At 40.0% G+C, this 12,035-nt stretch overlaps 1 protein-coding gene across 4 annotated transcripts in view; it reads right to left on the reverse strand.

The window, feature by feature from the left end:
* Positions 1-7,748: 7,748 nt before the first annotated feature.
* LOC307047616 (uncharacterized protein) overlaps positions 7,749-12,035 on the reverse strand; it is a 309,906-nt gene continuing 305,619 nt past the window's right edge. For 3 of the 4 annotated variants that reach the window (XM_079694644.1, XM_079694641.1, XM_079694643.1), the window contains exon 5: positions 9,702-10,453. In XM_079694644.1, coding sequence (XP_079550770.1) covers positions 10,388-10,453 — 66 coding nt within the window. In that variant the 3' untranslated portion in view covers positions 9,702-10,387. Of the gene's footprint in view, positions 9,023-9,701; positions 10,454-12,035 lie in introns of those variants that run through there. The other variant, XM_079694642.1, reaches the window with a different exon arrangement.

A 12,035-nucleotide genomic window follows, 5' to 3' on the forward strand; every position in this document is an offset into this window, starting at 1 on the left:
CTGATCAGGCACTCTGCATCTTCATAATGGAGGTAATTAGCAGCTCAACGAGGCTACCTCAGCATTATGATTAGCACCTATTTTGGAGCACACTTTAAATCGGACCAACCTGGCAACCTGCTGTCAACCCATTACGCTCTACACTTCTACTAAAGCAGACATTATAACATATACTTATTATAGTGAATAATTAACTCAATACACACTGTAAAAAAATAATGTTTTTTTTACCGTTTTCCCCAAAATAAATTAACAGTTTTTTTATTGTATTTCATAATTACAGGAAATCATATTAAAATTACAAGAATAGACGGGTTTATTGAAAAAGGTGATGTATTTTAACAAAAAAAACCTGCAGAAATGGAATACATTATTTATCTGTTTTTTAGCAGTTTTTAAATGTGAATTTAACAAAACTAACAGTGAAAATAAATGATTTTCTGTTGGCAAAATTGCAAAATTAGCAACATTTTCTGTAATTTCACAAAAAAATACTTTTGTTATGGCTATATATCACTGTCAAATACATAAAAAATACTGTTAATACTCATTTAAACAAGAAAATGTATGAGTAATGAAATAAATATTTTGTAATTTTGCTTAATTTAACCACTACTTTACATTGATAAACTGAAAAAACACAGGTATTGATTATCCTATTATAGTAAAAAAATAACTACATTTTAACACATTTTGACTTGTATTACTTTGAGGATTGAATTGTTAAACATGTGAATTTCAGGTTATAAAAACTTTGTAAAACTTTTGAGTTAAATACAGCAAAATAAAAGTTGACATGTTGGGTGCGAATTCCTACCAGAGCACAATACAGATATAAAATTATGCTATAACCCACAAGTAACAGACATAGACTGTGGGTTATATAGGAGACATTTGTCTATGCCATCATAAATCTATAAACTAGCTCATAGCTGTCAGCATTCACTACAGGAGGCAAACCTAATGTGACCATTCACTTATGATTTCTAAGTAGAAGAAGAAGAAGAAGAAGATATACTTTATTAATCCCTCAGAGGGAAATGTCTTCCCCCACTCTGTTGTGTTTAGACACATTACACACACAGGGAGGATATACAAGTACTAACAGACAGAGTTCGGTGTGTTCACAACCCAAGTAACATTGACCTGTTGATGTCTTTCAACACAAGAAAAAGCTGTGTCAATTTCTGACATCATTTTGCTTTTCACAGATGATCAGATATGTGATCCGTAGCGATTGCTACGACTGCACCGTTTTTGTTAGGAAAGTAGCTTTTAGAAATGTATCAATGGACTACAATGTGTGACTTTAACTCAATATTTAAAATTCAGAGTGATTGGCACACAGTATGCAAAAAACATATTGAGTTTCACTGTAAGTAAAATGAAAGGATCTAGTAGTTAAATAACATTAGCATCCTTCCCTAGGCCTTATCACACTAACATATACAATATATTCCATAACATTGAACATGCGAGCAAGCACTAACAGCCAGACTCTGAATATCAAAACCTGGTTGGCAGTTGGTGCTACCACTATGCTTAATTGATATTAGCATTGCAATTACAGTAAAACAAACAACCTATGGTGTCCTTATCATATTGAAAGAATAGGCCTTCACCAAAGCAACCCGGTATCACGGCAAGACGTGAACAAGTGACGATTAACCATGCTGGGAGACGTGAAGATGTCACGATTTCGTCCCTTCAAACGTGACAGTTACACAGTATTGTTAACCCATGTTAACCAGTGGAGAAATACCCGGAAATGCCAAGCAAATGCTACCCCGACGGTCGGTTGTTATTGTCAATATTCATATAATAATGATTTATTTTTTAATAGTCACACTCGATTACTACGATTTTCTTGTTGCCCCAGCTGGTCAAAACCTCTTTTAGCAGAAACAAAGGCTACTTTAATGTATTAAATCGATGTTAATCCATGCGTGTGGAATTAACGGACATGACGTTGTGCGATTGCGTTGCCAGGCAACAGCTTCGGTTCATGTTAGTTTACAAACTCTTCAACTACAACCACAGTTATATTTAAAAACATGTTAGAAGGCCTCACGAAATACTTTAATGTAAATTAAAATGTAAATGTGAAGGAATGTTTGTATAACAAAATACATCCGTCAAAAAACGAAACCGGAAACAGACGTAGGCAAGATCCTCAGCTCGATAATTGGATGGTTTATGCCATGTGAAATGTGAAATCTGAAAACATTTTTTAAAAATAAAATAATACTTTATTCTGAGTGTGCTTGCTTTTCTCTTTGAAAGTCATCACATAACGGCATTGTAATACATGGTTCGGCTGCATTAAATATTACATATCTGCCGTAGATCTCTATTTATAGAGCCCTGCTGAGAAGACTTCTAGACAAACAGGAAGAACTGCCGCCAAAACTGAAAACGTCACGTGGATAATAAATATGTAAGCAATTAAACAACATCTTACATTTCTTTTCACACAATACGTCTCCTTGCAGTATCAACACTAACTTGGCTGACTTTTATATTTGATCCAATTGGTAGATAGGCTGTATTTACACCATAACGGTGCACAGCTGATAGAAAGGGACACCTATACCTTATTCACACCAACGCAACTCCGGTTCAAGCTCCGTGCTAGAGCTTTTCAGGTTCAGAACCGGTTCTTCGGTTTAGCTCCGGCTCTTTTCACACTGCCCAGAGTCCGACTGGTGCTGCGTCATTGCGTCATCGTTTGCGTCATCGTTTGCGTCATGACGTAACCGTGTGCGTGCCTACTTGCTAAAGCCAAACCGCGCGGAAACCCCTCACAGCTCACACTGACAACAATGGCCGATTGTGCTTCAGCTTCCTCTGTACCTCTTTGGAAGACCAGATTCCCAGTAGGTAGCTGGTCTCTTCAGTGGACCACTGCTGCTTGTTAAGTTTCTCCATCGTTGTGTACAAACTGGATAAAATGCAGGCTTTTTGTTGTTGTTCAGGAGTTGATCCCGCTCCTGCCCTGTCCCTGCCCCCGCCTTGACGTAAGCGTGACGTATGTGGTGCTTTTGCTCTGGCCGGACAAGTTTTTGGTGCTCGAAATGAACCGGATTCCGGAGTTAAGAGGCTGCTCCGCTGCGGTGTGAAGAGGAAAACCCGGTGCTTTTCAAGCTCCAGCTCCGAACCAGCCCTGAAACACCGTTGGTTTGAATGAGGTACTAGTGGTTAAAGCACATTATTGAATTTTATTATTTGTATTATTACTTTTTACATGTCACTTTATTCAGCTTAGTTATTTATTCAGTTATTTTATTACTGGTACTGCTAATTGCACTATGCGTCTTGTTGTATATTGTATATACATATGTATTTACTACTACTACTTACACAATTGAGGGTTATAGCTTTGTGTCAGTTCATATGTCAGACATTTCTTGTAAAAATGTGTAAAAGAATGTGATAGTTAATGTAAACTAAGGCTTTTGCAAATTTAAATGACGTTCTTTTCTTTGTGTTTTACTTGTAAATGGTCATAGATATACGGTACTTTTTTGTAATAATAAAAGTCATTTTCCGTATTTTTGCTTTTCTTTATCATTTTTAAAGATTATTCCGTTTTCTAGAGGTGTATGATTCTACTCTAACAAATAATATATGTTAAAAATAACTTTTTTGCCCTGGTTCTCAAAGGAGCACCTGGAGATGTTGCGTGGCGCGCATCCTTAAAATGAAATAAACTGGACCTTTTGAGGGGTACTTGACTTTATGAACGGGGGGGGGGTAGGTGCGCTAGTTAGCACACAGCAGGGTTACTTTGCGGAGCGCATAAAACAGACCCTTCACGCGATAGCGAGGGGTAGAGCGAGGGATCGCAGATGCCGTCGTGCTTCTGGACAGATTAAAACAATTAAATCTAAATAGCTTGCGAATTATACTTTGGCGGCCGTTAACATACCTGTGCGGCCTGCCCAAGTAAAGTCTATGTGTGGGAAACCCTGCTATCTTACCAGTTCTTATGCAACTTGCAAATCTCTCTCTCTCTCTTTTCTATCTCTCTTTTCTCTCTCTCTCTCTTCTCTCATCTCTCTTTTCTCTCTCTCTCTCTCTCTCTCAATGTTGGTGCGCAAATGCGCCTTTTTTCAAATGATCCGGTGCTCTTTTTTGGCGGGCGGTGCGCATGCGCACCTGCGCACCAGTTATGTGCAGCCCTGGTAATAGAGGCTACTTTTGGTAAGGTACTGTTTTTTATTAAAAATTCAGATTGAACATAGTAAAAAACTGTAAATTATATTGTCCGTCCAACAATTCTTTTTTACTTATAGTGAAAACTACCCTTGGATGATGGTAAGGTAGACTAAAAGCTTGAGGAATCCAAAGTACAACATATAATAAGTACCCTGTATCAAGATTGATGCAAAACAAGTGACATTTGACCTTTTTAGAGAGGTTTAGCAAAAAAAACTCCACCTCTGCGGTGATTTGGGTGGAAATGGGGGTTTTACTGTTTCTCTGGAACCCATTGGTCAATTTTGGTGATTGACATCTCTTTCTGACCGTTAGAGCCAATAGAATCGAAGGGGTATCTCCCCACTCACACACAGTCTAAAACAAAAAGGTGTGGGCTTCACGCACGCAGTTTTGCACCAGAGTGAAGGGCCGTTTCTCAATCTTGAGGATGCTGAAACGAAGCAAGAATGTTTCCAAGCCACGGCTTCGGAAAACGAAGAAGAATGGAACAGGCTAACAAGTGTGCCACTCTCTCTAACGGTTTCAACATAAACTGTACCGAAAAAAAATACCTCAGGATGCCTATCTAATTATGAACTTGCTCTACTTTCACGGAACACATTTTTGGTGATAAAAAATGTAACAAAGTAACATATTTACGCGTTCTACGCCACTACATACTTACATTTAAATGTGTGCTGCGTCGGTTCAGCCATTCTCCGCAAGCGTTTTTTAAATTGGTCCGTGCGCAAAGCATTGTGGGGATTTTAAGGATGCGAAGTCTACCCATGTGCAGCCTCGAAATTTCCCCCAAACCAAGGACACGGCCTCGGTGGAATTCCAAGTATGCTGGAGATTGGAACAGTCCTTCGGCGGCACTCGATGTCGTAGCATCCTTGAAATATTGGAAGGTTTATTGCTTATGGATTATCAGAAATCATTTCAAAGGGACACAGACACATTGGATTAACTTCAGCAGCGTTTTTATCGTTTTAATGCCATTGAAGACCACTTTTGACCAGACTACGACACAGGTGAGCCATGTTAGCGTTTTTAGCTACCTAGCGCCACATGTTTTGATGTCTGTTCTTGTTATTATCTCCGCGAGTTTGTATAATTGAGTCATACTGATATTCTGTACAAACTGTGACATCCACTGAGACAAATGTAACATTTGTGATATTGGGCTATATAAATAAACATTTATTGATTGATTGATAATGAGGGTACCCTTCGATTCTGTGTCACCTCACGATGTGAAATGATGGGTTGGATGTGCAGCAAAGATAAATAATAAGGTTTTGTGAGTGAATTTAGGTGTAGTAATCTGTTAGCATTTTTCGCTCGTTGTTAATTCAGAGGCTCAGCGTTAGCATTGTGGGTTTTTTTGTTTTTTGTTTTTTTTAAATGAACAGTTAGATGAGTTTCTTCCCGTTATATGGATATAAAACATTCATAGTTTATTAAATGAACATGCCCTCAGACACTGTTTCCTGCAAGATCTTGCGGCAGTGCCCCGGTACCGGGGTCTCTCGGGTTTAACAGGTTAATCTGCCAAAAAGGCCACATTATTAACCCGACACAAAAAGTACACTTCAGATGCTCAAGTTCCTTGACATGCTTCACGTTTTGAAATTTCACCGATATCTGTTACGGTTCTTCAACAAAACGTTCACATGTAAGTGTCAGGGTTTGAGTTTTTGTGTGTCTAGTTTTGGGGTTATTTTGCTGTTCTGTCCTCCCTTTCATTAGTGTCCCTGGTGTGTCTAATTGTCTGATTGTGTTCACCTGTTGCCCATGTGTTTCTCCTCCCCTGCCCGGCTGTTTCTCGTCTCGTGATTACCCCTCCCTGTATTTAGTCTTGTCTCTTCCTGTGTTCAATGTTGGTTCATGGTTTGTCGTTCATGTCCCCCTTCATGTTGGTCACAGTCATCTTTGTTTGGATGCTACCTCGTACCTGTTCTTGGATTCTTGTTTTTGTTCAGCTTTGGTTAAATAAAGCTCGCCTTTTGTTTCCTTTTGAAACCTGATTCCTCCTCATTCTGCATTTGGGTCCTATTTTTCCCCACCCCTGACAGTAAGAGGTGTATCTCATTCAGAAGAATGAAAATGCTCTCCTCTCACTGATTACTGCACATCACCATGGAAACCTGATCTCTGGACACGTCGTTAGCTCAAATATAAACACCTGTGTCATGGAACACGATGATGTCATAACTCCAACTGACATGCTAAGAGCAGCAGACTTCAGATAATGTTTAACACAGCTCCACGTCAATTATGGGGTGTCATCATATGCCGTTTCCATGGAAACGCAGCCCTCGCCATGAAACACGATGTCGCTGTAACTCCAATGGACACGGTCCGATCATCCCCAAACTTTGCTTGTATATCACCGGTCCATGCCTCAACAGCTCTATGCCAAATCTGAGATCTCTCCATAGGTTGTTTCCATGGAAACGCATCCCTCGCCAAAAAACGATGTTGTCGTAACTTATATGAAAATGGTCAAAACACCACCAGACTTCATATGACAGTTAATGGTCCAGCCCTCAACATGTCTATGTGCCATTAGTGAGTTTTCCTCAAAAGCTGTTGCCATGGCAACGCATCCCTCACCGTAAAACACGATATTGCTATAACTCCTATGAAAATGGTCAAAAAGTGCTCAAACTTCACGTGTGCTAACAGTCCAACCGTGAAGACGTGACAGTTTTGGAATTTCTTCAAATGCCGTTGCCATGGCAACACAATGCTCGCTATGAAACACGGTTTTCTCATAACTTCAGTGAAAATGCTCTAAACGGCCAAAACTTCAAAGGTTTGGTAACGATGCAGCCATCAAAACATCTAAGCGTATTATGGGGTGTCATAAAATACCGTTGCCATGGCGACAGATCATTCGTCATCAAGTTAGTTCAATAGTTTGCAGTTCAAATATGCTGATGCTTTTCCAAGCTTTTTTACTTTCTTGTCTACTCTTATCACACATTCAAGCCCCCAGTGTTCATGCATCATTTCAATCTAAATTCTTCACTTTCTTCTTACACTTTACATTTCAGAATAGCAATTCTGCCTCAGCTTTTCAGCATTCCCACAAGCAATTTCTTCAGGAATTGCATTCTCTAGTTTTACATGTTATCTCCCTATTTTATTTTACGTTTCTTTTCCTTTTTTAACGGACATTTTCTGGCAACCCAGCTGCCAGATGATTTTCGCTTTTTTACAAAACAAATTTTAACAGTACAGTTGTCCCTTTATATTCCTATTTAGAAGATGTTTTAGTCATTACAAGTAGTTTTTCTTTTAAAAGATCAAAGGTCTTCAAGTCCCATTAGCGGCCACTGGAGGCTGTGATTCCTTTTTGAACCCAGACAGGTTAAGTGGTGTGACCCAAGTGAGTAAGTGAGCAACTGATGACGACAGCCTGAAAAACAAAAAATATCCCCTCTTTAAATACTTGTTAATGCAATAATGTAACATGTAACGATGAGTAATGTTCACATTTTATTAAAGTCATGATGATGTTCAAAATGTTTGGTTTCTTGTAGACAGTCCTAAACTAAACTAAAAACATTTTATGCATAGGGAACTTAACGTAGACCACTGTTCAGATGGCCCATTCTTCTTGAACACCAATTGTTACCAATGGATACCTCCTCTGTTGTACTTAGGCTTCTTTAATTTTGGGAAGTAATACACATTTGACCCAAAAGCCCATATTTCCAACAGCCCGTTTTTCCAATATCAAGTCCATTGTTACGAGGTTCCATTGCTTCAGAAATACAATCCCACTGAAACCAACAAACTTTTGTCCGTCATTGATAGGTTTAGGCATAAGTTATGAGATCGGTTGTTTTATCCTGATATTTTTACCCTAACCAGATGCAGAGTTTGGCTGTTCATGACTTGGCCATGGAAGTATACAACGATTGCGATGACATCTTCGTATTAAGCATTTGACATGTACTTTTATTTGTTAAATGGAGAGTGTGTATTTTTTGGAGCATAGGCCTTCGAAACAATGGGTGATTTTGGACAACTGGATTTTTTTCAAAACATTTCGTTTTTTTAGTAATGGCATGGCAGGATATATAGATATAATAAATGACTTATGAAGCGATGAGGAATGTAATGATAAGAAATCCAGACTAAGTTAGGAGTGATGGCCATCCAGCGATGCGGCAAAGCGACCTGTGTGAGTGCAGGGGAGCTCTTATTAATGAAGGTGTGAGGGTCTCCATCAGCATTATGAACTGTTGACCCTGACAAGGGGAAGGAAGTACTTGGCCAGCTGCATGCCATTTTTCATCTCTCTTATAGGCCTCAGAAGAGAGGCATGGACAGGGGGGAGAAAGAGAATGGGGGACAGAGTAGACAGAAAGGGGCGGGTCCGATATTAAAGAGAATTTGGCCCTGTGAAGTGTGGCGAAGTGCTGTATGGAGGCCTCCTAAGCCATGACCCCTGGAATTTTAAAGAGTGTCTCGCTCACCTCGTTAATCAAAGGCTGATGCGTATCACAGTGACTTCCCTCCCCTCCCCCACCACCATGCAAAATCCCACCTTAGCCAGTTCCTCATTGTCATTTTCACAGGAGGTTCATGGGAAGATAAGGATCCTCAGGTTGACACCCAGTACATGGAAGGGAATGTTGGAGAAGGTGTCAGATTTGTGTCTCTGTGCTGCTTGTGCACATGATCATGTCAATGAGAGGGGTCAACATTAGAGGTTTCTCAATACTCAAATTTCCCCTCCTCGACTACTATCCTCGACTCCTCTTCTCGAGACTTGGTGCCGCCCACAGGAGATGTGAGCGGAGGACTGAGGAGGGGAACCGAGAAGAGAGGAGGGGAAGCAGAAGGTGGTTAGAGAAATGAGAACTCCTCTCCTCTGAGCGGTCATTTTAAAGAGACGTCCATTGATGACAGGAGGCACAGCAGCACTCTGATGGACAGATGTGTTCATGATGACTTATATATATTTACTTTTGATTCATTGACAGTGCGGTATAATGAGACAATAACAGGCTACAGATGCGGACATATACACACACATATATTTATATAAATATATACAATTTCAGAATCAAACAAGTATGAGAGCACTCTCATAATAACGTAACACAATCAGAGACTGGATAAATCCCCCCCCCCCTCTCTCTCTGGTTGCCGAAATGGGGAAGTGAAATTACGGGCCAAAAGTTGTACAAGTATCAAAAGTAATCATAGGACACCAAACCAACTGAGACCCGTCTGTCCGCCGCATCTACGCACTGTACAACACACACACTGTACCACACACACACCTACACACTGTACCACACACACCTACTGCTCCTAAAGCATAATCAGGCTACAGCCATTGTGTATTTTATTATGTGAAGCAATAAATGGTCAGAAAAATATTGACTCTTTGTTTTTAGATATCTACTAAACTACAGCATACAAATACAGACAGTAATGTAGGCCTGTTATACTGAGTGATATATATATTTTACACACTTCTCTGTTTTCTGCACGGACCTCACAGCTGTTCTCACTGTAAACATCGCGTTGCGATGAAAGCAGTTACTAAAATAATATTCAAGGGATGCATGCAGAGCTGTCATTGGCTGAGATAAGTCCAGCCGTGCGTCACGCCTCCACCGTTCCCGGAAATGCATCCGTGGAGGATGCATCAGTGTCTCCTCGGTTAGAGCTCCTCCAGAGAGCCTCCTCGATGCTCGATGCTCGGTCCTCGAAGTGCATTTAGAGAAATTAGATGTCCTTCAAAATGGCGCGCTGAAATTCATTTCCGGGTCACTACCGGAGGACCGAGGAGTCGAGGAGGGTAAATTTGAGTATTGAGAAACCTCTATTGTGTGTCCGTTTACAGATGCAACACTTTTATGTGTATTACACATTTGCTTAATGATGCATTATATTAGCACTCATTAAAGAGGATTTCAGAAATCAACGTATGACATAGGTCTTGCGTAGTAATACTGCATATGTTAGAACAAACCTGTATAAAGCATTTTGTGGTTCCAAAGGGAGAATAAAAACTTGGGGTGTGGAGTTGGAAAGGAAAAGACAACTGTTGGTAATTATCAATGTTGTGAATGTGGCAAGTTTGGAATTTGCAATGTAAAAATTCCCATGTAAATTAACTATTTTCTAATAACAGAACTCACGTGCAAATTGGACTTCAGGAGTAATGTGTTTTTGGCATGTGATTTCCTGTTCTCCCGGGCATCAGATTTTCCTCTTCGTCCTGCAACGAGACAGTGGTGCAATTTATAGACAAAGGTTACGGAAGTATTTTCAGCAAGATTTGCTTTAGTTCTACGGGACAAATTGTTGAAAAAAATAGTTTGGGAAATACCAATTTGTATAACTTAAACTGATATAATATAAATACAAAATCAAGTTTGTATGCTATTAAATTGAAATCAAACAAAAGTATGTTGTAACTTCATAAATGTGCTGTATATTAAGTCCTGCTTCAGTCCAGTGTCATTGTTTTAGCTTGCTCTGTTTGATCAAGAGCGAGTAAGAGAGAAAGAGAGGGAGAGGAAAAATGAGCCTGCCAGTGGTTAATTGAGCATACAGATTCCTAATGTGTCAGGCGGTGGCCTCGCAGATGAGGGATGGCACTTTTTTACGATGCATCTTCCTTTGTTTCCTCTTTAAGGCTAATGAAGTTGGCCTTCCAGTCACCACCTGGGCCAGCCACCAGAGACACTCTCACATCCCATTCACAAAGTCTAACAGCGAGTCATCATCTCCACCCTCCAGCCTGCCCAAAGACAAACACACACACGAGCAATGACACACACTTGTTTGCATGAACACATACTGTACATGCAAACACGTACACACCAATGGCGTTATGAGCTTTGTGATGTATTCACACTCAGGGCTGATGTTTACAGCATATTCATTATAAAAGCCGCAGACCTGTTTATTTTTACTGTCTCAAAACAGCAAGCATCCATTATCCAAAGATTTTTTTTCTTACATGCCTTTAGGTCACCCACTAATGAGCATAACACAGAGGAAACATGGAAGCGATTACACGAGGCTCGGCTGTTTGAACAACGGGGTGATGATATTTGTACCTTATGATTACATGCATTTATATCTACAGAAACAAGAGGAGAGGATACATTTTTTATCTAGTTGGGGGACTTCGGATGTTTTTTTTTCGAGCAAGCAGTGAATGATTGTCAGCCTCCCTTCCTTATCCTTCTATAGCAAGGTGAGCCTAAAACCTCCTTCGGCTCCTCTTTCTCTTTGGCTGTGGCGGATCAGGCCAAGTAGTTCTGATCACCCAAACATGTTCAAGGTGCTCCATGACCATATGTTTGCTCATTGGGGAGCGGAGCAGGGGAAGGGCTGGACTCCATGACCTTCACCCAGGTTGAGCAATGAATACTCCAGGCTCCGCTCGCTTGGGTTCATGCCAGGTGAGCACAGTAGTCGGGCATCCCAGACATGCAACCGGAGAACAGCTAGCATTTATGCAGGCACACAGAAGGTGGATAATGTGAAGGTGGGTCAAGTTACTTTTGGAGTAAACTTAACTAGTTCTCCACTCGAGTTTTAAAAAATTAGGTTTGTAAATTGGTATAATTTATAAAAAATATGAATATTTTGCAAAGATTTGTTGGTTAGCTAGGTCAATTATAACAAACAATGTTCTTAGTTAAAAATATTTCAGGCTAAGCACGACCTTGGTGCAATAAGTACATGTTTTAACATCTATTTTAAAGCTAAACTGTTTCTCAGTAGTGATATGAAATGTGGTGCAAGGGCATTGCACACAAGTTGCCATTGTACATACTGAAGACCAA

This window comes from Notothenia rossii (genome assembly GCF_949606895.1).
Source record: "Notothenia rossii genome assembly, chromosome: 7".
Taxonomy (NCBI): domain Eukaryota; kingdom Metazoa; phylum Chordata; class Actinopteri; order Perciformes; family Nototheniidae; genus Notothenia; species Notothenia rossii.